General features: G+C 43.3%; 1 protein-coding gene across 1 annotated transcript; it reads left to right on the forward strand.

Annotated features, from left to right (window-relative positions):
- The first annotated feature begins 5,118 nt into the window (after window positions 1-5,118).
- Window positions 5,119-25,472, forward strand: ALDH9A1 (aldehyde dehydrogenase 9 family member A1). Its single transcript, XM_020979013.2, has 11 exons — window positions 5,119-5,323; window positions 7,570-7,715; window positions 10,334-10,463; window positions 11,563-11,697; window positions 12,807-13,003; window positions 13,971-14,111; window positions 15,519-15,707; window positions 19,218-19,305; window positions 21,920-22,061; window positions 23,506-23,618; window positions 23,960-25,472. The coding sequence occupies exons 1-11, from the start codon at window positions 5,140-5,142 to the stop codon at window positions 24,052-24,054; spliced, it is 1,560 nt and encodes a 519-aa protein (XP_020834672.1). The 5' UTR covers window positions 5,119-5,139; the 3' UTR covers window positions 24,055-25,472.
- Window positions 25,473-27,130: the final 1,658 nt, after the last annotated feature.

Here is a 27,130-nt window from a genome sequence, read left to right on the forward strand (position 1 = left end):
TAGTCCTGTGTGACTGGGAAAACTGAACCATCTCTATGTGCCTTTAACTAAAGACTTATGAGGGATTCTGTAATACTTAGGAATTCAGTTTCCTTAATACTACCCTGGAATTTGTGTTATTTAAGAACTTTTGCACCAATTTAGTGAGGTTTTATGCACAAGAGTGGAAATGCATGCAAGCTTTTTAGGGCTCATTTTGGAAATGTTCCTTAGGCAATGTGACATTATGTAACATCTTAGGGTACTATAGAACTGGGACTTGTGTTCCTGTGTGTGTTCCCATATGAGTTAAGGTTCTTTACAATTAGGTCAGGGGTTTGTGAGAATGTTATTTTGTTATTTGGGTAATATCACTTGTTTAAAGTTGTGTTGCAATTAATAATGTTAAAAGGGAAATGGCTTGTGGTTTATCTTGTCCATGTCATCAGAGAAACATGGCATGACTGAAACATTTAAGATCCTATATGCACTGTGTTAAAATGGATTCTTTCATATATCTATGTATGTATTGGGGCCTGTGGATTAATGTAAGGTATGCATATTGTTGTTTGCTCTTGTTTACTATTTAGTGGGGGTTGGCAGTATGGGTCCGCTCTTACGGCAGTCCTCTTCCTTGGATGATTCCTTTGCCAAAAACTAAAAGGGGGAGTAGGAACTCAGGGCGGATGGCACTAATTCTTCCTTCACCAAGTTCCTGCAGGGACTCCAGAAAGAAAACACAGAGGACTATCCTAAAATCTGTCCAGGACGGCTACCAGTCTCTACCTCTCAGCCTGTACCCGCTTTCAGCCCAGGAGACCCAGTCTTGGTCAAGAAGTACACTGCCTCTGGCCTGAAACCTAAGTGGAAAGATCCCTATACCGTGATCCTGACCACTCCAACAGCCATAAAGGTGGACTCTATCCCTGCCTGGCTTCATCATTCACGAGTAAAGGCAGCCGCTTCATCTACCAGTCCTGAGAAATGGGAAACAATACCTGGTCCAGATCCCCTCAAGTTGCGTTACTCCCGAACATCCCCTTCCTAACCTTTTCCCTTGTTTTTTTAATCCCTTGCATTGGACATCCTAATCCCTGTGCTCCTTTGCCAAAACCTAAGTGGGTCCTCTAATCCAGGGGGCTAACCTTAAAAACACCCTTACTCTGCCTGACTGCCTGCCTGGCCCCCACGGCCCTGGCGCCCTCTTCAGTGTTCCAAAACCACCGTGCTCCAGTATCCCTTCCAAACCCTTTCTCTGCCCAGGGTTAAGGGTATGTCAGCCTTCTGAGTACTTTGACCCGACAGCATCTTTTACCCTCATGGCCAACTCTACTCATATGACTCTTGTTATCCCTAATCAACAGTCCCTCCAGTGGCTCACACCCCAGACCTGGGGTTTGTATGCCTGTAAGGGGGGAGAAGAAGGAATGCTCCTCACTGTGTATAAACAGGTCCCCGACAGGTCCCCTTTGCCCATTGGTCTCCTTTGCCCATCAGTCCCCTAACAGGACTGGCCCGCCCACCTAAAATTCTTCCCAATCCTCCAACCCCCACTAGGATCCCCTCTGACCGACTCAGCACCCCTCAGCCACCTAAGATTCTTCCCGATCCTCCGGCTCCTAGTAAGACCCCTCAGGCTGATCCCCCTAACCCCTTGATTATGAGACTGCTCCGAGCCATCCATAGCGTTGTCAACTCCACCCGTCCTGACCTAGGACCTAGCAGCTGGCTGTGTATGGATGCACAACCCCCATACTATGTGGGAGTGGCAGTTAATGGTTCTGTTTCCCATAGCCCAGACTTGGAGAATTGCTGGTGGGAACAACCTAAGTTGACCCTCGGGGATGTCCAAGGCAAAGGTACCTGTCTTACCTCATCCACCTCATCCCTGAAAACTTCTCCTTACTCTCCTGTTTGTAATAGTACTGTGGTTGTTCCACAATCCTCCTCCTTTTTTATTCAGCACCATCTGGCACTTGGTGGGCCTGTCTGGATGGGATCACACAGTGTGTCTCCGCTGTGGTGTTCCTAAAAGAATCTGAGCCTCTATGTATATTAGTCTCCCTTATCCCCAGGGTCTCCCTTCTTCAGGGCCCGGAGGGTTGGGAGTACTTCACTCATGAAGGCAGTGTGTCCTACTGAAGCAAGTGAGCTGTTCCCCTTCTCATCCCTATCCCTCTCTGAGGAGAGGCCAGTTACCAGGAACTTAGAGCTCAGGTCGATGCAGACCTCAGTCAGTCATCTGAAGCACTCTATCTCCCAACTGGAGAGACAGGTCACCTCCTTGGCAGAGATGGTTCTGCAGAACCGGAGGGGTCTGGACTTATTGTTTCTCAGGCAAGGCGGCCTTTGTGCCGCCCTAGGGGAGGCCTGCTGTTTCTATGCTAATAACTCAGGTGTAGATCAGGAGAGCCTTTCCCCAGTATGGAAAAATATTGCAGACAGGCAGGGAGAACGGGAAGGGAATGAAAATTGGTACCAGAGCCTGTTTCAGACTTCCCCATGGTTGACCACTCTTATTTCTGCCTTAGCCGGGCCTCTCCTCCTCCTTACTATAGTCCTAATTCTTGGCCCTTGTCTAGTTAATCAACTCCTTGACTTTGTTAGATCCTATATTAATTCAGTTAAGTTACTGTTAGTCAGAGATCCCCGCTATCAGCCCCTGGCGTCCGCCTCCTTTGCACCCTACAATGATGCAGCCCCCGCCACGTCAAGGGTTTGACGTGGTATCAAGGGTTTGACGTGGTACACAAAAGAAGTGGGGAATGTAATGCAGAACATTATTTTGCCTTTTAGGTAGTAGGGCCCTTTAAGCCATGGAAAGCAAAAGTTGGTGCTTAATCTTGCCCCAGACCTCTTTCCTCCTAAATCTAAACAACAGTGAAATGTACTCTTGCATAGCTCAGCATAGCCTGTACCTCCAACGCAAATGGATAAGAAAGCTTGCAATATAATTGCTTTAGATAATTATGTTTATACCAGAGACCAGGACACCTGGTCTAGTTTGTGTGATCTTTGACCCGTAATAATGGGGTGCTCGGGTGCTTATGCTTGTACTTGTGCCCCAATTTCTCCCTAGTCTCAGAAACACTGTCTCTAACAACCATTCCCCAGCCCAAGGACACTGTGCCTAGCAGTTATTCATGCATGGGCCTCAGCATGACCCTTATCTCTCTCCCTGGTACAGCTACACAGAGCTGGGCTGCTCAGGCCCCAGCCCTCAGATTATGTCTCTGGAAGCCTCCCAATTCCTTTGTAAGTTCCTGTGTTGTGAGAAAGCTTTCTCTTGTTGCAGAGCATTCTCTCATCAAGACAGAGGGAGAGGGGTGTCCTTGACCAGCCCAAGGACTCTTCCTCCTGCCAGACTCCAAAGATCCATCCCCCTCCCTGTCCGGTATACTCCCTGTACTTTCCCATGCATAGCCCCCAAAGACACTTGCACCTTTGGATTACCTCATCGGTGTTCCTGGCATTTCTTTCCCATGCTCTTTTCCATATAAACCCTAGCTCGACCCCTGATCAGGGCTGCTTGATTTGGATGTGCATACCCCTTGCAGCCGCTCACTAATAAAATCCACATTTTAAATTATGTCTGAGTCTCACTCACTGATTTCTCGGTACAACAACTGGGAACTGGTCCTATATAAACTCTGAACTAACCAAAATTCCTCTTTAACTGACTGGTAACCTTTGAACATGTTTCTTTTTCCTTTCTGCTTAGAAACCCTCCCCTTCCTCACTGGGGATATCATCTCCTTTATAGCTCCTTGATAGTTCTCTCTCATTTCATTTCCTGTCGCCCTAAATAATTGTAGGTCCCTATATTGCCCTCTGGCCAGCCAGCTCCTGTTGAAAACTCATTTTTTGGAAAGCTCAAAACTATTGCAGTTTATGTGTTTTGTATCTCAGCCTCACTCCCAACCAGTTTTCAGGACACCAAAGGCTACTGATTATTTGCCAGACTAATAGCTGCCCATAGGAGAGAGCCAATGGACTTAGAGCTGGGAGAAACCTCAGACAGTGTTAAATCCAACTTCCTCCATTTACAAATAAGGGAATTAGTTAAATCCAACTTCCTCCATTTACAAATAAGGGAATTAGTTAAATCCAACTTCCTCCATTTACAAATAAGGGAATTAATTGAAGCCCAGGCAATGTAGTGGAAAGCATATAGAATTTGGAGTCAGAGTCTTTGAATTCAACCTTACTCTGTCACTCATTGTATAACCTTGGGCAAAATACTTGAAGTCTCTGGGTCTCTGTTTTCTCATCCCCAAAACGTAGGTGTTACAATGGATGGGTTTTAAGGATCCTTCTGATGAGGTCTAGAGGTTTTGGGCTGCTGGAAAGCCCAAAATCCTGGTACCAGGCCCTGCCTGAAAGAATTCAACCCAAATCTTCTTCAGCCAGAGGAAAAGTTTATTAAAAGGAATAAAACACTTATGCCAGGTGACTCCCATAAAAACTGGCGGGCAGGAGAGAGTCTCCCTCCCTAATGAGGGCCAGGGGAGATCTTATATCCTAAAATGACTCTGGGTGATCAGGGGAGGGTCTGGGAAAAGGGTGTGGATGAGAATTCTGATTGGCTAGGGCTTTCAAAGGGAGATAACAAAGACCGCAACTTGGGCCACACCCCATCACTTTCAGTTCTGGCAGTTGGGAGAGCTAAACCTAGTCAGGAAAATGTGAGTTCAAATCCAACCTCAGACAATTACTAGTTGTGTGACCTCGGGCAAATCACATAACCTCCATTTGCTTCAGTTTCCTTACCAGTAAAATGGGGATAATAGAAGCACCTACTTCTCAGGGTTGTGCCAATCAAATTAACTTGCAAAGTGCTCAGTATAGTGGTACATAGTAGGTGTTCTATAAATAGTAGCTATTATTATTATTATTATTATCATTATCTTAAATCTATACTGAGGTTCAGAGAAGTTAATCATATAGGAAGTATTGGTTCCCAGACAAGTTATACATTTTAACAGAGGCCTTCTCTTTAATAGAGACCAAACCAAGGGCAGCGCTTACATTTCCAGAGCTGGTGAGCAACCCGCTCCTGGCCTCCTCCCCCCCCGCCCGGGGCGGGGCCTCGCGGCAGTTTAGTCATACGTCACTCACCGCCCAGCGGTGCCCCGCCCCTGCGCCTCCCCAGCCCCCATCATGTGGTTCCTCCGTGCAGGCCCCGCGGCTGCAGCAGCGCTTCTCAGAGTGTTCCTGGCCCCCGGCTGTGCCGCCATGAGCACAGGCAGCTTCACGGTCTCGCAGGCCCTCAATTACCGCGGCGGGAAACGAGTGCAGCCCGCCGACGGCTCCGGCACCGAGGAGGCCTACGAGCCGGCCACAGGTGACTGGCACGAGGGGGAAAGGCGGGGGGAGAGGAGAGAGGAGGAGGGAGGGGGGAAACAGGGGCTGGAGGGAGGAAGGGGGAGGAAGAGGGATTGAAGGGAGGAGGGGGACACAGGAAGAAGGGTAGGGGGAGGAAGGTGGGAGAAAAAAAGGGGAGGGGCAGGAGAGGGAAAAGAAGAAGGTACCAGTGGAGAGGAGAGGGGGAGCGAGGAGAGGGAAGGCAAGTGGGAAGGAAGATGAGGGAGGGGGGAGAGAAGGAAAAGAGAGGGGAGGGGGCGGTGCGTGAAGTTTCGCAAATTTAAGTTTGGGCAAGTCTCTAGATTTCTCCTGGCCTCAGTTTCCCCATCTCTAGATTGGAGGGGCGGTCCTGGGTGACCTCCTGGGGTCCTCTGGTCCCATGGTGGACAACAGCCCGCGCCTTTGCGCTGTGTGCTCTGCTTTCCATCCGCATCTCTGCAAGTCTTAGAGCGGATTTTAAGCATTATTAAAGACTTTAAGACTATGACCCTCCCAGCAACCCTGGGATGATCATAATGATAGCTAGAACATTATCATACAGATTTGAAGGTTATAACACACTACACTCTTTAGTGTATCTGTTGATCTTCACCACCGCCCTGGCAGGTAGAAGCCATTGATGATAATTACTCCCCTTTTCAAATGAAGACACTGAGGCAGACAGTGGGTAAGTGACTTGCTCAGCCCACACAGCTAGTAAGTGTCTGAGGCCGCATTTGAACTCAGGTCCTGTTGATTCTAGGTTCAGTTCCACTACACGCCCAATTTCCTGGGTGCTCTTCCAGGGTCCCAAGTCCAATATAATAACCTTTGTAGGAGGGAGGTAAGGTGGGGATGGGTGGAATGAGCTGGAAGCCTGAGGCTGGGGACCAGATATTTGGACCCAGCAGTGTGTAGAAAGTGGCAGGGACAGAAGTAGTTCCTTAGGCCTGGTTAGGAAGGGAGGATCCCACGTGTTGGTTTGGCTAAAATAAATTTTGCCATAGCTGTTGTCTACATAGAACTTTGAGGTTACCAAGGCACTCTACATCAGTAATCTCACCTGGAGGGCAGAATACTTTAGAAGGAGTGGTAGAGACTCATAAGCATTTATAATCATCTGTGATTCTCCCTACCTTGTGAAGTCCCACATTTTGTGCTGCCTAGAGGGCTTCTTTGCCACAGGGATTGTGCAGTATAGGTTGGAAATCAGTTTTTATTAAGTTACTGTTTGCTGAACTTGGAGTATCAGTGACCAGGACGGGAGATGCAAAGTTGTTTTTGTTGTTGTTTTGGTTTTTTGATGAGGCAGTTGGGGTTCAGTGGCTTGCCTAGAGTCATACAGCTAGTAAGTATTACATGTCTGAGGCTGGCTTTGAACTCTGGTCCTCCTGACTCCAGGGCCAGTGCTCTATCCACTGTGCCACCTAGCTGCCTCTAGAGTTGGAAAGTTTAAATGAGACTAATTAAACGAATCTAATAGCAATATTAATACTAGTTTAGTAGAGTAAGTGGCTTAGTAGGAAGTGTAAATAGCAGAATTGGTCAGAAGTGGGTTCTGAGAGGGTGGGGAGGACTTAGGAAGCCTTTTGTGAGATCAGAAATACCCAACAAGATGGTTTTCTGCTGATGAGGTCATAGAATGAACTCAGTGCTATAAAACATAGATGTCAAACTGACTTACTGAGGACCAAATGTAATTGGGAAATATTTAAAATAATTAAAAATTGGGAAATATATAGCTAAATAAGATACAGTGGAACATAGATAATGTTAAGATACAGTTTTCCAAGTCAGTATGTTGTGTACTGTCCCCATTTCTATTTGAGTTTGATACCCCTGCTGTAAAGGGTGGGATTAATTATTGCATACTGCACAGTTACATGATCTTCTGTTTTGATGGTGTTGAAACATTGGTGAGGGAAGGAGAATGAAGGTAATAAACATTTATTAAGTGCCTACTATGTGCCAGGCACTGTGTTAAGCACTTTATAAATATCTCATTTGACCCTCATAACTCTGGGAAGTAGATGCTGTTATTATCCTTATTTTACAGTTGAGGAAACTGAGGCAGAGAAGAAGGACTTGCCTAGGGTCACACGGCTAGGGAGTATGTGAAACTGGATTTGAACTCAAATATTCCCAACAGCAGGCCCAGCACTGCATCTACTGAGCACACCTAACTAACTCAATTGCTTGTTTAACTGTCTACATTGGAAATATCTCTTCTTTTTATTCCCATCTTAGGCCGAGTAATAGCTACTTTCCAATGTTCTGGAGAGAAGGAAGTCGATTTGGCAGTTCAGAGTGCAAAAGCTGCTTTTAAAATATGGAGGAAAAAATCAGGCATGGAGCGTTCCCGAATCCTTCTGGAAGCTGCCAGGATAATTAGAGTGTGTTGGCTTTATTCCTTTTTAGAGGACTGTCCCCTTCAGAAAGTTGCCCTTGAACTGTTCAGGTGGTTCTTGAACTCAGTGCTATAAAACATAGATGTCAAACTGACTTACTGAGGACCAAATGTAATTGGGAAATATTTAAAATAATTAAAAATTGGGAAATATATAGCTAAATAAGATGCCTTGGCATCATAAAGAAATTAAATGACGTGTAATAAAGTTTGGGAGCAAGTGCCATCTGCCTAGCTCAGCTGATCATATAGGACTATAAACGAGTATTTAATAATTCCTGTGAGATACTTGGTTTATCTTCGACATTAATTCATCCTCGTAGTTAGTTTACTTTTTGTCTTGTTTTATGCTCTTTTCCTTTTCCCTCTTAATTTCACTGAACCCTCAATGGCCCACCTAACTTTTTTTCTGGCCAGCTGTCTCCATGAATCCTGTTGTAGCCTATGAGATTTATATATGTTTTCATTCTTCACATCCTTGTGCCCTGTTTTCTAGATAATAAGGACTTCTGGCTTAATTTGCTTCATTCAGCATCCAAAATGATGTACAATCCTTGATTTCTTTAGGAATTTGCTATTAATGTAGGCTGAAAGCCCTTGATGGATTTGTGAATGATTTCACAACTTTTCATTGCCAAAAAAATAGTCATTACCTTGGTGGCCAGTTCATTGATGAACCTCTCTAAACTTAGCTGGCTGGTCCATGTAGAAGTGGAAATCTTTTTGCTAAGCTAAAGACCTACCAGAGGTTATGATCCACTGGTAAAACCTTTAACAACCCTGGCTCCCCTCCACACCAGATGAGAAATCTGAGCAGCATTTTGATCAGGATCATCATAGACCAGTGAGTACTTAATACTTAAAAACAATTACCTTTCCAAATACTTTAAAATTAATTTTAATTAATTAGATTCCTATTTTGTTTATTATAGTTGACAATTATTCTTTCATCTATTAGAAAGCAGAAGAGTACCTTTTTATAAACTGAGTAATAGTGGTGAGAGAAGCTCAGTTGTTATTCTCAGTGTTGATAATTAACAGCATGACTGAGCTGATAACCCTGTTGATTCATGCTCATTTTTTGCTGACCAGGATTGCTGGATGCCTTTGTAGATATTTGAAGTGAAGGACAAATGGTAGCTAAAGGACTTCTCCAGGTATAGTAAGAGAGGGCAGGAATGAATGGTAACAAAAAGTGAAGGCACAAAGGGGAATTGTGTGTGGGAGAAATCATAACAACTGATGTGGTGAAAGCAAGGAAGAGGAAATTGATATTTCTGTAAGGAAAGAAAAGAGTCTGTTGGAACAGCCCTTAGAGATTCTGCTGTATGCAGGCTGCAAGGAAGAAAATCTTCAAAATTAAGCTAACAACATTAAAAAAATCAAAACCAAACAGATCTCAACAGTACTTTTGAGGATAAGACAATCGTAGTTGAAAACAGAAGTAACATTGGTGTTCATTGTAATATGGATCAAAGGAAAATAGTTCTTTTTTTAAGAACTCTCCAAATCCACCAGGATTGTGCTTATGTTGATCTGTGAGTTAAGCTAGTGTCAGAGCCTTGGATTCATTAGAGAGGGAGCATGTTTTTCTGACATACCTTTCAAATTAACTATGTGTTTTCATTATGAGTTTTTTTGAGCCTGCCCTGAGAGGAGGGAGAAGGGTAAAATGTGAAAAATGAACATCAGACTCTCCAGTGTTGTTTAGGGAATACAGTGGAGAGTATTAGAACTGATTGATTGGATCTGGTTGTTAGGGTTCTTTCAATGAGGTTATCTATTTGCCTGTGAGTCAGAATTATACTATAGTCTTCTAAGCATTGAAATATAACACACAAAGGGCACTGGAGAGCTACCTGATTTTTGTTGTTCCGATTTGTCCATCCTATCTTCCTTTTTGTGTTGTACTGTATCTATCTGCGTTCCAGAGTACCAAAGTCAGGTATTCTTTGTAGACAAATAACTTTCTTCTTAGCATTTTCTTGAAGGGTCTGGTTTTCAAAAGGTTATCATTTTTGTTGCTTACCTTTTTTGTTTCTTTATATCCCTGGGATGTTGTGGAATGTGAACTGGGCAAACATAGGACTCCCAATGAGTATTATGTGCCAAGTATGATGGAAGAATTATTTTGTAATTCCTACCTGCTAAATTCCTTTGGATGGAATTCAAGGGATTAATATTTATGAATATTGTAGTGCCAGTTGTATATCGGGCTATTTTATATTTTTAATTCTCTAACTGTTTTTTATGAATATGTATGTATGTACACATACATATATACATATATGATATGAATAGATTTCTTCCTCCTAACCCATCTCTTCCTAACAGACTCTGAGATGAAATTTTGAGTTTAATGTCAGTCCCACAAGCATTTGCTGGGGGGGGTGGTATGGTGAAAGGGAGAGAGAGGACTACTATTGGATAATAGTTGTGTTTCTATTTTTCCCCTCAGTCATTGTTATTACTTTTTTCATTCTCTTCCAGGGATAATTTTTTTTATTGCAAAAACTAAATATTTTGTTTATTTTCCATAATTTGACAGTAAGTACACTCAGAAGGTGTTATGCTCTTAATCTGTTTTTTCTTCATTACCTGAAGGAACGGAGGGATGAAATAGCTACCGTGGAGACCATCAACAATGGGAAATCTATCTTTGAGGCTCAATTAGATATTGATATTTCTTGGCAGTGCTTAGAGTATTATGCAGGCTTGGCTGGTTCCATGGCAGGTAAGATCATGCTGTTGACTAGTCACTGGGTCTCAAGCCCTAACTCTGGGATAAACCACCATCCACTCTATCCACTGTGCCACCTAGCTGCCCCTCTGAAAGCTTCTTAAATGTGTCTGTCTAGTATAGTGGGCTGTGTCCTCTGAACACTTTTTGACTGACTGACCAGATCCATCTGACCAGGAAAGTGTTCATTGTTTTGCTAATTATTAGTGTGAAAATCCTCAGACTTGGTATCTGCAGTGTCCTTCCTGATTCTACTCTATACTCATTTAATAAATTTGGATACATCAACTTCCTTCTTTATATTCCAGTGACCCTTTCTGTTTAATAAAAGATATGGTTAGCTGAATTTTGGATTGAGGGTTAAGTTGAAGTTAGCCATTGTCACCTTTGAGATTCAGTATTTTGGGAAGTATTGATTATTCACTATGTGGCCAGAACAATGTAGGATACAAAAGGAGTATGTATAACGGTTCCTACTCTCAAGAAGTTTGCAGTCTTGTTGGAAAGACAGGTTTTACATATCCTTTTTTACATAAAGGAAAAGACAGACTTTTTTTAGTTCCAGAATGTACATATTTCTCCCACCTTCCCTTTTTCTTTCTCTCTCATATATATATGTATGTATGTATATACATATTTGTATATATGTATGTGTGTATATATATATATACACACACACATATACATAGTTTTGTATATTCACACGTATATATCTATATATCTATATATCTATATATCTATATATATAGATATATAGATATATATCTATATATATCTTCACATACAAAATATCATATTTAGTAAGGAAGGAAAGAGATCAGTGTAGACTAGAGTTATCAGGGAATGATTGATGGATAGTTCAGGAATTGAGCTAGATTTTGAAGGATGGGTGGGATTTGATTACATGAAGAGTTAGGGATAACTTGTGGGCTGGACCAACATAAGAGGAGAGACAATGGGGTGGTGGGAATGAGCATGTTATGCTTGGGGAACATTGAGGAGCCGTCTGACCAAGATGGTGTGTTGGGGAGAACAGAGTTGTATCTCTTGGAAAAGCATAGAGTTGTATCTTGCCTTGTGTGTTTTTCCTTAGGTGAGCATGTCCAGCTGCCTGGTGGATCATTTGGATACACCATACGGGAACCTCTTGGGGTATGTGTTGGAATTGGAGCATGGAACTACCCTTTCCAGATTGCTAGTTGGAAGTCCGCCCCAGCTTTGGCTTGTGGTAAGGTTGGAGGCACTACGACATGTTCAAGTTAAATCAATAATGTATGCCTACTATATATAACTCAGTAAATGGGGGAACTGGTGCATGTACTGAGAGCTTACCCTCTAGTCCTTATATGTTGTAAGAGAGGGATGTGGACTGGAAGGATGGTGGAGGTGCCCTCAACATCACTAGGAGAGTTAGGAAGAAGGGGGTATTTTGGTGGGAAAGATTTCTGTTTTAGACATTTGGAGTTTGATATACTGATGGGACCTGCAGTTGATGCTGTAGGACTGGAGTTCAGGACAGAGTCTGGTGCTGGTTTTACAGATCAAGGAGTCTTCTGCATAGAGGTGAGAGTTGAACCAGTGGTAGCTGATGAGGTCACCAAAAGAGATTACAGTGAGGTAATAGAAGAGGGCCCAGAACAGAGTCCTAAGGTACATTTATCCATAGTAAGTGGAACGAAGATTTGCAAAGAAGATTGAGGAGATCAGTGTCATGAATACTTGAGAAGAGGGTGTCCAGAGCAGGGTGGGCACCAGCATCAAATGCTACAGAGTGTTCCAGAAGAATAAGGACTGAGAATGGGCTGTTGGATTTGGCAATTAAGAATTTGTTGGCAGTTCCAGAGAGCAATTTCCATTGAGTGATACAGTCATAAGCCAGTCAGATTGCAGAGGGGTCAGGCAAATGATGGAGTTGAGAAAGCAAGAGACACCGAATGGCAGATGATTTTAAAGCAGGAGTGGGGCCTTAAGGCCCCAAGTTCCCCACCCCTGTGTTAAAGTAATCGTTAGAGGGAAGGAAGCTCAGTTCTCTTTAGAGAACTGTATAGACAAGATAAATCTAAAGCATTATAGTTGGGGAGGTCTACTGAAATTTTATTCCTTTGATTGATTCATGCCCCTATTTTGAGCCATGTCCTCTCGTCGATATTGATTAATGAAGGCAGTTGATTGAGAGAGTGTTGTGCTTTTTTTGGGGGTGTGAGCTAAATGGAAAGAACCAATCTGGAAGAAAAGTGAAACGTATTCTTTAGCACAAAGATGGATGGAAGGAAGATTAACGTGTAAGTCATTTGTAGGTTTTTCCCAACCAGAGCTATCCCTCTGTTTGATATGCAGGTAACGCCATGATCTTTAAACCTTCTCCCTTCACGCCTGTGTCAGTGTTGCTGCTGGCTGAAATCTATACTGAGGCTGGGGCACCACCGGGGCTCTTCAATGTGGTGCAAGGTGGAGCTGCTACAGGCCAGTTTCTGTGCCAGCATCGCGATGTGGCCAAAGTTTCTTTCACTGGGAGCGTGCCCACTGGCAAGAAGGTGCCTAAGAAGGGTATTTGGGCAGCAGGGCCCTGCTTCACACATCAGTCAGTAGATTAGATGCTGTGGTCTCTCCAGCTTAGCATAGTTCCTAAAGTGCTTATGTTAGTTTTTCTGATGTTAATTTTTCATCCCATTGTGTTGAGCAGGTGTTTTTGGCTGAAAGTCTAGGCTTATCTAAATGGTGTGAAGGTAGGGGGTCAGCAGACTCTGGCTGGTTGAAATGGTATGTTTATGTAGGACCAAATTGGGGTGGAAATCATCATCTCCTTTTTGTATGTGTCAGAGGGCGAGTTTAATATTTCGAGGGTAAACTGTTACCCTGTATTGTGTAGTGGCTAGGACCTAAGAAGAAAGAGTTTTAAAATGCATTTTTTAGATAAAGCTCTTTCTTCCCACCTTAATATGTGCTCTACACACCCAACCCCACACCTAGTAATTGTAAAAGGACTTTTTTAATCATTCGTGCATATTCATGTAGCCTTTTTTCTGTCCTAGCTTGGAAGTTTAATAAGTATTTGGTACTAAGCATCAGTGGAAAAGGATGGGTCCCTGAAACAGTTGTTCAGCAAGCATTTGTTACTATATGGCAGGCATTATGCTTAGTGCCAGAGATATATAGAGAGGGAAAACAATCTCTGCTCTCCAGGAGCTCCTGTTCCAATGGGGGAGCTAGCAGGAAGGGACACAATGTAGAAAATCTATGCAGGGTAAAGGGAAGGGATCTCAGAGGGAACACATCAGCAGTGAGGGGGCCTTGGAAAGGTCTTCTGCAGAAGATGGCACTTGCGCTGAGTCTTGAAGAACACCAAAGATTCTGGGAGGCCAAGGTCAGGAGCTCCAGAGAGCTTTGGGGGCTTAGAGGACCGAACACCAGTACACTTGGGAGGTGATGTGTGGGGGTAGGCCAGTAAAAGGGGGAAAGAGTAAGACAATCACCTTCTGAATTTAATGTTTGTTGTATTAGATCATGGAGTTGTCTTCTCAAGGCATCAAACCTGTCACCTTAGAGCTTGGAGGCAAATCTCCCCTTATCATCTTCTCGGACTGTGATATGGAGAATGCTGTGAAGGGAGCCATGATGGCCAACTTCCTCACCCAAGGCGAGGTATGCATCTTCCCCCGCGAAAAGGAGCACTAATAGAATTAAAAGGCAATTCTGTAGCAAGAGTAGTTGGGCAGTAGTTGGGCTCCTGTCTGGGAAGGGAAGTAGGAAATCCAGATGTTTACTTGATTTAACTTTAGATACAAATAGCTGTGAAGTATTTAATTTTTAATAGGATTAAGTGACAGAATCATAGTATCTCAGAAATGTAGAGGAACTTAGTGGTCATGTCACCCCAACCTATAGGGGAATTAGAATTTTCTCTGCATCTTTCATACAAGTGGTCATTCCACCTTGGGTAAAAGGTCTCTAGTGAGGGGAAATCCACTGCCTTCCAAGGCTTCCTGTTCTACTTCTGGGTGACTTTCCTGACAACTCTCCCCAGCTCTGTTCTCATCCTGTGACTTTTTCTTGTTGCTTCTCATTCTGCCCCTTGGAGCCAAGAACAAATCTGATCTTCCTTCAGTATCCTGGTCCTTCACATACTTGAAGGCATCTGTGGTGTCAAGATTTTTTTGAGTCTCAGCTATCTCTTAGCTCTCTCTCCTAGTTTTCTGTCATTTGAAAATTTGATAAATATACCATCTGTGCTTTTTATCAAAGTCACTAACGAAGATGTCAAACAGCAAAGCACCAAGGATCCCCAATAGAGAACTCTTTCCAAGGTGAATCAAAGTCAGGCTCGCTGACTTAGACTTCACAGATCCCGTTCTTGTGAAAATTGGGACATTTGCTCATCTCTTGTCCTGTAACACTCGTCTTGTTTGCCATGAGGTTTCAAAGGTTACTTAAAATAGCTCAGCAGTCACATCTGGCAGCTTTGCCACTATCCTGGGTTGAAGTGGGAGATCTCTTTTGTTTTATTTCTTTTATTTTATCTTCTATTTGTGTTGGATTTTGACCCCATTTTAGCTTTTTTTTTTTGGCCCTTTCAGTTCTAAAAATGATTCTCCTTAGAAGAGAAACAGAAGCAAGATTTGAGCCAAGTGACTTCACCTTCTCTTGGGAAAAGAGAAATCAGTGATTCTTAATCTTTTTATTTACTAACTCCTTCCTGTTGCCCCCCCACCCCATATTACTGCTACAAAATATAAAAAAAACAAAAACAAAAAAAAACTCCAAAAAAGTTCAACCCAAAATGGTATGAGGTAGTAGGACAGGAGTGATATTGATCTAATGATAGTTTTAAAGCAAATATCTCAGCTCAGAAAAATAATAAACCCAGTAGAATGGGTTTATGTCTGAAAAGGACCGTGTATTTTGTCAGGTGTTAGGGATGTAATTGGAAAATGCTCAGGGATAGGAAGAACCCTTATTTTTCATTTTAAGCTTTTCATATGTTAGAGATTTTTTTTTTCTCATACAATTTATGTTCTGTTTTGTTCTCTACCCACCGTCCCCCCACCCCAGGTTTGCTGTAATGGCACCAGAGTATTTGTGCAAAGAGAAATTCTGGATAAATTCACAGAGGAAGTAGTAAAACAAACCCAGAAGATAAAGATTGGGGACCCCCTTCTGGAAGACACAAGAATGGGCCCCCTCATCAACCGCCCACATCTGCAACGTGTCCTTGGGTTCATTGAACAGGCAAAGAAGCAGGTAAGAAGTAAGGAGGGTATGGATCTCATTTTTCTTGTCAGGTATTACAATATTTGATTCTTTTATATATTTATTTCTACCTGGCTACTAATCTAAGCCTATAAAGCATTCTTCCACATATACTTTATTTAACTTCTTGTGGTCCAAGTCTTTAGGTTTTCTCTTTCCTGAGATCTTTGGTTATTTATTTTTTAACCTTATTTTCCCTTATTGCTCACTTTCTGACTTCTCTTTGATGGTGGCTTCCTTGGGGGCTGGATCTCAAAATGTCAGTCTTTTCCCAGTCTGAGCAACTCACCGGTCTGGGTCTCTACCCCACATAACTTCTGAGGGGACAAAACTGGCCTCCGTTGGATGCTTGGGCTCTTTTCCTCAGGCACAGTAAAGTTTCCCTCTTCCCCCCCCTCCCCCAGATGTATACGGTGTCCTGTCTCAATCCCTCTTTTGCTGTTTTCTGGCCTAGCACTTTAGAGAGCTGCCACTAGATGGCAGTGCCTGCAGACAACTGACTAAAGATATACATTAACATTTGTGATCATGTACATTATGGTAGCAAGACTTCTGTAGTCTTTGTCAGTGCTTGCATTTTATTCTATATAGCTTTCGGAATGAGATGAGAGGTTTCTACATCTTAGAACCTGCTTCCAAGGTAAGCTTCTTAAATAAGACACAGAAGGTACTTTTTGTATCCCCAGCTTAGCACGGTGCCTGGCACCTAGTAGGTGCTTAGTAAATCCTTGTTAATTGATTGATCCTTAGGGATGACAGAAGCTGGGAGGACTAGGTAATGTGTTAAATGATAGAATTAGAATTCAACTAAATCCTAACAGGTTGGAGCTGTAGAACTTTGTTTTGGGGAAACTTTCTAACAATATATGCAAACCAAGATTGTACTTAAGAAAAGTAACTCTTTTGCCCTCAGCTGTCTCAGAACTTGGAAATGCTGGGAGGATTACAGGTGTTCAGAAGTAGAGTGAGTCCAAGAGTGTGTGGGGCCTTCTCCAGGACATCTGGTTACAGGACGTGGGGCAGGGATTCTTGGGGTGGTGGTCATTCGCAGTCTACATGGGTAGAGTGCAGGCTCTGTTCAGGGTGGAGAGATGAATGCAGCCTTGCACGATGTCCTTAAGAGGGTCTGGGAAGGAACGTGTGCTCTTTTGAGTCAAGGTCAAGCGAGATTCCTTGTTCAGTTGTCCTGATGCCGCCTGTGTAATTTTCACCTTCTCGTGGTGTGATTTCCTGACACTGGTGTTATGGAAGGAGTCCTGTTCAGTAATCACCCTGTATAATTTGGAAGCTTTCCACCCAGGCCTCCACGTTCAGTTTGCTTTCCCGTTTCTGCTTTTGTTTGGGGAAGATCTCTTGCTTCCTTCAGAATCCATTTAGTTGAAAGTCTGCGATTTTACCCATGTGGTTTCTTTCTGCTAGGAAATTATGGAGCAGATGTTGGAAGGGTTGTCATACATTAACTTTTCAGAGGAAGCGTGCTGTTAAAGCCCAAGCTATCCTTTGATCTAGCAATGCTCTATGTGCTGATTATGCCAGAAGTAGGTCTTGGCCGTTGATTTGATTCTTGTCTTCCTGTGGATTGGCAGATTCAGAGTGTAGTACAGCTAGGTAGTGTGGTGGAGAGAGTGCTGCACCTGGAGTCAGGAAGGCCTGAGTTCAAATCCAGCCTCAGACACTGGTTTGCTGACCCCGAGCTAGTTCCTCCATTTCTCTTTGCCTCAGTTTCCTTATCTCTGAAATGGGATGATGACAGTGCTGGATACTGGAGTTTCCCCTAGGGGTGTATGTGTGGTTTTTTTTTTGTGAGGCAATGAGGCTTGCCCAGGGTCACACAGCTAGTAAGTGTCAAGTGTCTGAGGCTGGATTTGAACTCAGGTCCTCCTGAATCCAGGGCCAGTGCTCTATCCACTGTGCCACTTAGCTGCCCCTAGGTGTATTTTTTAAACATCTTTTTTTTTGCCGTCTGGGTAGGGTACACACTTTATCTACTGCATGCCCAAGCATGTCTGCCCTCCAGTCTCTGCCTTGGGCTCCCTCCCCTTCTTCTCTTTTGATATTTACTCACTCACTTGGTGTTCTCATCTACTTTCGTGGGTTCAATGATCTCTTTCCACAGATGACTTCTAGATCTATGTATCCAACCCTGATTTCCTTCTTGAGTATCTCCAACTGAATGTTGGACATCTCTGCCTATACATACATCTAAGTGGCATCTCAAACTCAAGTTGGCCCAGACTACGGTCAGCAAGCATTTGTTAAGCACACGCCGCGTGTGAGATGTACAAAGACCAAACCAAGAGCAGTCTCTTCTCCAGGGAGATTGTGTGCCGCTAACGCCGCCCTTCCTCTAGACTTCCCATTTCTGTTGGCGTTGCCAAAGCGAGAGAGAAGGAAGTCAAGGACAGAGCTAGGGACAGATACCTCTCTCAGTGCATGTGGAAGAGGACAGTGGTTAGAGGGGTGAAGCAAAGCAGGAGAAGGTGGTATCTAAGAAGCAGAAGGAAGAGGAAGTATTCAGAAAGAGGCTGGTCTGCATTAGCCAGGGGAGGCAGGATGGCACAGTATAAGTAGCACTGACTGTGGAGGCAGAGGACTTGTGTTCAAATCCTGCCTTTGATACTCGCTGCTTGTGTGACCTGGAGTAAGTTACTGAACCCCTCTAGGCCCAGGTTTCCTGATTTGTAAATTGAGGGGGCTGGATGAGATGATCTCTGAGGTCCTTTCCAGCTCGGGGTCTTTGACCTGAAGTGCCACAGTTAGGTTATAGAGGTGACTAAGGTCGCGAATGAACTCTCTGCCTGTGGCTTCAGTAGATAACAGGTGTGGGAACCACATTGCAAAAAGTCAGGAAGTGGAGGCATCAAATCCAGAAAACTTTTTCATGAAGTTTGGCTGTAAAGGGAAGATGAGACATGAGCTGCCAGCTGGAGAGAGTGTAAGGAGCAGTGGAAGGCCTTAGCATGGCGATGGGCAGATGGTGAGAAGCCCATGGAGTGGGAGAGAGGGAAGATGGCTGGAAAAGGAAGCAAGAGGGAGAGGGATAGAATCAAGGGTGCAGACAATGGGGTCGATCTTAGAAAGGAGCAGGAATGCTGCTTCCTCTTGGCTGTGGTGGAGAGAATGGGGATGATACTGCTCTGTGTTGAGGAAAGGGGAGTTGAATTGAGGTTGCCCTCAGTCTTCTTAGTGAAATCGTGATCTGAAACCATCTTCTGTTTCTGTTTTGGGGGAAGGGGACGGGCAGGCTTGCAGTTGGGTCCTTGAGGGGAAGCCAGGAAAGGATCTGGACAAGTCATTGTGAAAGAAGGAGGGTCACTGAGGTCCACTGGTGTCTTTGAAAACTTCCTTTCTGTGTTTGCTGTGGACTAGGACTAGTGTCTCCTTAGCTTCATGTCTTAGTCCTCCCCGCTAAGCTGAGGCAACATGGTTTGGAAATGCCTGGGAAGAATTTCACATTGTGGTCGTGTGTTTACATACAATGAGCATTGTTTTTATTTGTAGGGTGCTAAAGTGTTGTGTGGCGGAGACTTGTATGTTCCAGGAGACCCCAAGCTAAAGGATGGGTACTACATGAAACCTTGTGTACTAGGTATGTCTTTTTGCGCTCGCAATCTGGCATTGTGTAGAAGCTTATGCTGTTTAAAAAAAATTTATAAACTAGAACATCATAAACAACCATGAACATTGCCATAAATAAAGAAGGAGGAACCCCCCCCCAAAAAAAAAAGATTCAGTATGAAGCTGTGAATCTGTTATGTTGCAGCTTGGTTTAGAAATATAACATTTAACGTGGTAATCCCAACACTGCCTTGCTTGTCTGTTGCCTTCTGAGCTTCCTTTTGCTGTCCAGTTTCTTTCTTTCTTTCTTTTCTTTGTTTTTGGTTTTTGGTTTTTGGTTTTACTTAGGCAGTCAGGGTTAAGTGACTTGCCTAGGGTCATACAGCTAGTGTCAAGTGTCTGAGGCCGGGTTTGAACTCAGGCCCTCCTGACTCCAGGGCTGGAGCTCTATCCACTTTGCCACCTAGCTGTCCCCTAGTTTCTTTCTAAAAATGTTTTCTTGGTGGTCTTTTTTTTTTCTTTTTGCCTCCTTATCATTAATCCCTCTGTTCCCCCCACTATTCCCTCAAAACAAGTCCTTGTAACAAATGAAGAAAAACACATTTTTGGAATGTTTTAAAGTATGGTGTGCTAGAACCACATATATGCCTGAAGGTCCCAGAATTATTTTGTGTTGTATCTGAAAATGTGTCTCTCTTGCTTCTCCTACAGTTTGTACCAAGAGGTGGGGGCCACTAGGAGCTTTGTCAGTTTAACACATGTTGAAATCAGCATTGATTACCAGGTCCTACTGTAAGGGTTTGCATCCTTCATTAAGAGCACTTTATACAAATTGAAGAGTAACAATAATAACAACAATAATAATGATAATAGCTAATATTTTTCTAGTGCTTGTTATGTTCTAGGCACTGTGCTAATAAATGCTGTACAGTTATCTCATGTGGTAAGTAGGGTAAGGAGAATAGCACAAGGAAGTTTTAAATATTGTGTCCAGAATAAGATATGAGGGCACCATAATATAGAAATATTGTTTACTGAATCCAGTTTAGTTATTTTTAAGCTCAAAAAGAAGAACTTTAGTTTTGTGCTTTTGGAAAATTAGAATATGGCTTTACAAGATAATTCAGGCCCTGTCTTTCCCACCTCTTCCTTCTACTCTTGTCTTAGTTTAAGCACAATAAACTGACCTTGTACCCTCGCACACCATTAAACAGCTTTAACCAATGGCCTCTTGTGTATTTTTGGACCTGATAAAAATTTACAATGGGTTAATATACTTTGTCCTAAAGATAAGAGCAAGCTGATTTTTAACAAATTTGGGGGTGGCGATTTTTTTTGTGTTTGAAAGAAGGATTTAAAGAAACCAGACATAAAGATCAGGACACAAGTATCTTACAGGTACAGTTTAACCTTCAAAGTAGGCCACATCTATGGTTAAAAACTGTGAGCTGACAGCTAAGAAAAGTCCTCAACATAGAAGTAGCCTAGCCCTACCTCTATTCCCTTGAGATTCATAGGTGACTAAAGGTCATTTTTACTTCTGATTAAAGGTCTAATCTCTTTGATGAGTTAAATATTAGACAAGAATTGGGTCAATGTTTCCTCCCTGCTCCCTGAGTGTTTCATTCCTGTTTTACCCTCTCATTCCTTTTTTTTTCTTTCTTTTTAAAATTTTTTTTAAAAATTCAGTTTTATTTTATTTCCAGGTCCAAATTCTCTCTCTTCCCTTTTGTTCTCCCTTTTACTGAGAAAGCAAGAAAAATAAAACCCGTTACAAACATAAATAATCATCCAAAACAAATTTGCGCATTAGCCATGTCTTTAAAAAAATTGCTTCTGTGTGCAGTCTTGAGTCCATAACACTCTCTCTGGAGGTAGGCAGCATATTTCATCCCCCTCATTCCTTTTTACCATATTACAGTTCTGACCTGCAGAGCTCACTATTGGCAAGACAGTCTGGTAATATAGGAGGCATTATTTTCTGCTATGATTTGGGGGATAATGAAGTGTTTTGGCTAATTAAATATTCTGGTTAATAGTTGTCACATGGATTATGAGTTTTCAAGGTACTAGAAAACTAAAAATCCTTTAGACCTGAACTAATTATAATTTTAATTATTTCTCCTGGGTAGCAAAGTCTCTTAATTCAGTGCTTATCTTGCAGCATCTTCATTACAGAGGGTAGTAGTCTTTGTGTTGTAGGTTGTACTGAAGGGCCATTGCTTTGAAAGGTCTGGTGAGGAGATTGCTATCTAAATTAGGAATTGGCAGTCTTCATTTTGGGCCAGATTTTGCTTTCCTGTGGCAGTTGAGCTAGGAATTTTTTTTTTTTTACAAAAGCAAGAGGTGGGCCAGATTTGTCCCTCAGGCCATAGTTTGCCAACAAAAACACTGTTCATGTTTCTGCCTATGTAGGTTCAGTTTTGCTGTTAGGGTAGCTTAACTGTAATAAAGTGAATAATTAGCCCTTCATTTATTTGTTTTATAAGTTTATAAAACTTAATTACAGATTTTCATGTTAGATAAAGATGTATGTAAATGAAGCCTTCTTTCGACAATATAAAAAAAAGAAAAATTGTTTCAGGTATCAAGAACAGTTACCACCGCACTAACGTGTGTTTTTGTTGCGTTTTGCTTGCTTGCAGGAAATTGCAAAGACGACATGACCTGTGTGAAGGAGGAGATCTTTGGCCCAGTTATGTCCGTTTTGCCCTTTGACACAGAGGCTGAGGTCCTCGAGAGAGCCAATGACACCACCTTTGGACTTGCCGCTGGTGTCTTCACAAGGTATGCCTGGCTTTTCGGGCAGCAGGTCAGAAGCTGACCCCTGAGACAATGGGTGGTCTGTCCTCAGGCCTCCAGGGGCATTTCTTTTTAGTTTTCATGCCCCACACTCATCAGTAGGAGCCAAGAGCGTAGTACTCACGTCAGAACTTTGCAAAGTAGAGAATGATTTTCTTGGCAAACGTGAGAGCAAGGGTAGGCTGCTTGTGTATCAGCAGGCATTTAGTAAGTACCTACTATGTGCTGGCTACTGTGCTAAATGCTGGGGCTACAAGGAAGGGCAAAGAGCCGGTCCCTGCTCTCCAGGAGCTCACAGTTTAATTGGGGAGACAACATGCAAACCACCATGTACGAACGAGATACGTGCAGGATACATTGGAGATGGTCAGCAGAGGGAAGGCAGCAGAATTAAGGGGAGGGAGGTCCAAGAAAGGCTTTTTGAAGTACAAGGAGGGATTTAAGCTGGGACTTGAGGGCAGCCAAAGAAGGCAGGAGACAGGGAGAAGGTGAGAGTGCATTCCCACTGCAGGAGATGGAGCTTGTTGTGTGAGGAATAGTCAAGAGGCCAGTGCCTCATAGAGTATTTGGTGGGGAGCAAGGTGTAAGGAGACTAGAAAGGGGGGAGTGTGTTATAAAAGGGCTTGAATGCCAAACAGAGGATTTTATAATTGATCCTAGAGGTAATAGGGAGCTGCAGGAGTTAATTGTTTAAGGGGGTGGCTTGGTCAGACCTTCTCTTTGGCAGTTGACAGACTGGAGTGGGGAAAGATGAGGCAGGGAGACCAACCAGAAAGGGCCGTTGTAATAGTCCATACAGTGTCAGAAGAGAGAAGGAGTGTAGGCAAGAGATCTTAGGAAGGTAGAATTGACAAGACTTGACACCAGATTGGATGTGGGGCATGAGAGTGAGGAGTTAAAGATGGTGCCCGGTTGGTGAGCCTGGGTGACTGGATGGTTCTTATTTAGGGGCAGGCTGTTTCCCATTTGGCATTATGTTGGTATCTGGTTATCTGGAGATTTGCTGCATTCCTCCTATTGAGTCGGGGAGGTGGAATTCACATTGCTATTGTGCTTCTGAGCTGTGTGTATAGGGGCTGCAATACCACAGGAGGCCCTTTTTTGGATTTGTGGTTTGAGCAGGATGAGTTTATAGGCCTCAGGTCTTGCTCTGCTGTATCGACATGGAGCTTATTTCACAAAGGGAGATGTGCTTCACACATCTGGATATGCCACCATTGATTTTAATGAAGGTTTTTGATGTGAGCCCATAAAACCCAAAAACCCTGTTTACTCAGCACAGTTGGTAAAGGTCTTAGAACCATTTTGGAAATGATAACTGGGTTTTCTTGCTCAGTCTTTCTCCTGGGTAAATAACCTTTGAAACCCACTGATTGCTTGCAAACTTCAGTCTCTGAAAGTAATCAGTAATTGTTTTTTTCCCTTACAGGGATATCCAGAGAGCTCACCGAGTGGTGGCTGAGCTTCAAGCTGGAGTGTGCTACGTTAACAATTACAATGTTAGCCCGGTGGAATTGCCCTTTGGTGGCTATAAGATGTCAGGTGAGGATCACAGGGAAGAAAAAGGGAAAATGAATGGTGTCCTAGAACACTTAAGGGCCTTTGGCCCCCCAGTTTTGTAGAGCTCAGAAGCATGCGCAAAAATATACACACACACTCATTCACTTACTTCCCCTTCCACTTCCTCTGTCTACATGATGATAGTGCACAAACCTAAAGAGCGCCTCCACTGTGCTCAGATCTCTGCCGATATTGGCAAAAAGTCCTAGTGATATCCACAAAACTGTTGGCGCATTATTTGCTCTTTATCACAGTACGATCAGTCAAAAAACATTTATGAAGTGATATGTCACCCCCAATCACTTGGCCTTTCTTTCTTTCAGGATTTGGCAGAGAGAATGGCCGTGTGACAATTGAGTATTATTCACAGCTCAAGACCGTCTGTGTCGAGATGGGTGATGTGGAGTCTGTATTCTGATGAGCTGAGGCAAAGATCTGTGAAAACAGCACCACGTGGTGGGGTCACGAGATGAACATCCTGCCACCGAGCATAACTGAACACTAATTGGGACCTGGGCCTGTTCAGCCTTTGGAATTCTGGTCCTTCAGGAGGACCCACGTTCCCCGTGAAAAACATGTAATAACATTTCCTACAGATTAGCCAAAAGAGCTGTGATTTCTCTCCAGTGTGAATCTGTACAAGATCCCAAAGTGCCAACTCTTTGTTCTTTCTAGGAGCAGGAATGCCTAGGACCTCAAGGGATTAGATCCATCAGTGGTGTTTGTTGCTTCTGTCTAACCTGTGTTAAAGTTACTAAGGTGATAGTTTTGCTTAGTGATTATTTTTATTAAATATCCTACTACAGGGGTGGGGAAGCTGCGGCTTTGAGGCCACATGTGGCCCTCTAGGTCCTTGGGTGTGGCCTTTGGACTGAGTCTTAAGTTTTACAGAACAAACCCTTTCATTAAGGGGATTTGGTAGGTGAAGTTTGTATTCAGTCAAAGGGCCACACTTGAGGACCTAAAGGGTCACACGTGGCCTCGAGGCTGCAGGCTCCCCACCCCTGTACCTAGTCTCACCTTGTTGTTGGAGACAGCTTGGTAAAAAGTAGATAGTCATCTCTCCTGCTAATATAGTTATTAAACTATAGTATTGAACAGAATTTTTAACAGTAGTCATATCAAAGACTTTGCTTATTTTCAGAGCCATTGTGGAAGTCTCTTTGACTTCCTTCTTGAGATATCCTCTTTTGGCAAACCCTTACCAGAAAGTTTATGTATGCTAATGTAGGAGTGAACCATTCAGGTTAAGCTGAAGCAAATAAGTCACAATGGAATCCCATTATATGAACATCTAGCTTATCTGAATTTAAATATATATGATGAGCAAAAAACAGAACAGTTTTACTAGTTCAGGCCCTCAGTGAACCTGTTCCTTGGAAGAGAGCATGTGATGGAAGCTGTGAATTTTCTGTTCCCTGTTTCGGTTCTCACATTCCTCCCTCTCAGTTTGATTCTGCCATTACATCTTCCCCTGCCCCAGAGTGATTCCAGAACCTGCTCTTCACTAGACATGCAGACAGTCTGTTACTTCTTCTTGGACTGGTTGAGCTGATGGGACAGATGGCCGTACTTGGCTTTCCTGATATTCTTGACCTCAGCTGAGTTTTCTTTGTTTTCCTTTTTGTAATGGTGATGTAGTTGGTGGAGTGATCACTGCCTTGTAGAATCCCACTTCTATTTGAAGCCTGTTCAAGAGTATTTTTTCCTAATCATTAATTTTCTTGTTTTTGTTTTTCTTCTATTTGTGTAAAAGTACCAGTTCAGCTTCTGTCCTCATCAGTAGCCTGACTGGTCATCATGAAAAATAAAATTTACAAGCATATCTGAGATCCATCTGCTGAGGGAGACTGCTTTCTTTTGCCCAGTTTTAATGTTTTGAAAATGTAAGGGGAAAGCTCCTTCTGACTTCTCTGCTAGCTCCCAGGTCCCTGAGGAGTGGTCCCAAAGCTCCTGGCCTCTGCACACCGTGGAGACAGAATAGTTAAACCTCAGTGTTTAAGGGGGGATGCAGGGGCAGCATCATTCACTCCACTTGGGCTCATCATGGAACCAGGCTTCGTTGTAACTGACGGTTACCGGCCTCTGGGGGACTTTGCTCACTCGGCTTCCTGCTGTCTTTCTCGTCTGGTTGCTTCTGTTGTGCTTGTTTTAGCATGAGTCTGGTCACCACAGGCAGCAACTTGGGCCACAACTCGTGCCACCTTCAATCTGGTGTTCTGGCTCTCCCCACGGCCTGTCCAGTCAGCACACATAGAGACTCAGGCCATCTAACCTCTAAAGTTCTTTGCCATTTGCCGACGTGGTAGGCAGGAGACCTCCATGTCATGTGGGCTGCCTCCCTTATTAGGATGTCAGCTGTTTGAGGGCAGGGATGGTCACTGCACGTAGCATGTGCTTATTAACCGCACTTCATTCATTAAAAGAATTATTTGTCTGGGAAGGATAGATTTGGAAATAAAGAACAGAAGATAGAACAGAAACTAGACCTGTGGTGTCATTGGTCTAGGGACCTCCTGGTACAGAAACTCCCTCTACACACAACGAATTCTCTGCAATGTGCAGATTTAGCAAGTTCCCTAGAGCGCTGAGAGATTGTGGCTTCACCAGGGTCACACAGCCAGTCTGTGTCAGAGCTGGCGCTTCAATTTAGGTCTTCCTGGCTTTGAGGCCAGCTCCCTATCCCCTCTTCACATTGCTTCTTGTAAAAAATTTAAGAACGTCTGTTAATTTTAAGAAGAAAGAAGTAAATATAATTATGCATTCTTTAGTACAGAGACTTACAAGCTGATTCTTAGATGTTATTTTCAAACTTACTTTTATATCTCCAAGATATGTACATATTCCTAAATTATACATGTTTCACTGAGCTGCATATACCACAGCTCTGTCCTTACTGTGATTGCCTTCTTTGGTTTTACAGGTGACCTGCTGCCTATTCACACTTGGTTCAAAGATAGTGGAGGGGATGGGGATTAGTTGGGGAGAAGGAGGGAAACCATGATAGCTTCCTGCTAAAGTCTTTTCAGAACTCTGGGTTTTCATCTGAAAAGTCGACTCTTTAGCCTTGTATATTCTTAGAGTCAGATTACAAATTTGAAAAGGATAGCTAAGTGTTCTAGTTCAACCCCAATTCAACATCTTGACCGCTGATCCCTATGTAGGTATCTTTCGAGGCCCTCTTATCCCTCTACAGTTGCATCATGGGCAGCCCACTCCTTTGTGTATGGATGACTCCCAGACGCACACCACCCATTACGTGTCCTACTGACACCTCAAACTCGGCACATTTCAAACGGAATTCTTCACTTTGTATACCTGACCCTCCTGCCAACTTATATTTCAGTAAATGGCACTCATTAGTCTTCCTTTGCTTAAGCTGAAAACATCAATCATCTTTTCTCCTCATCATCACCCACATCGAGGAACCAAGGTCACTTTCTTTTTTTGGTTGGGCAGTGGGGGTTAAGTGACTTGCCCAGGGTCACACAGCT

Source organism: Phascolarctos cinereus, unplaced genomic scaffold (assembly GCF_003287225.1).
Source record: "Phascolarctos cinereus isolate Bilbo 61053 unplaced genomic scaffold, phaCin_HiC Scaffold_5;HRSCAF=322, whole genome shotgun sequence".
NCBI classification, from domain to species: Eukaryota; Metazoa; Chordata; class Mammalia; order Diprotodontia; family Phascolarctidae; genus Phascolarctos; species Phascolarctos cinereus.

Excerpts from the sequence above, each read along its gene's own strand:
- ALDH9A1 (XM_020979013.2), top strand. The coding sequence starts at position 5,140 with ATGTGGTTCCTCCGTGCAGGCCCCGCGGCTGCAGCAGCGCTTCTCAGA. Across the intron at positions 15,708-19,217 it reads TTGAACAGGCAAAGAAGCAG|GGTGCTAAAGTGTTGTGTGG; the intron begins GTAAGAAGTAAG and ends TTTTATTTGTAG. Across the intron at positions 23,619-23,959 it reads TGGTGGCTATAAGATGTCAG|GATTTGGCAGAGAGAATGGC; the intron begins GTGAGGATCACA and ends TCTTTCTTTCAG.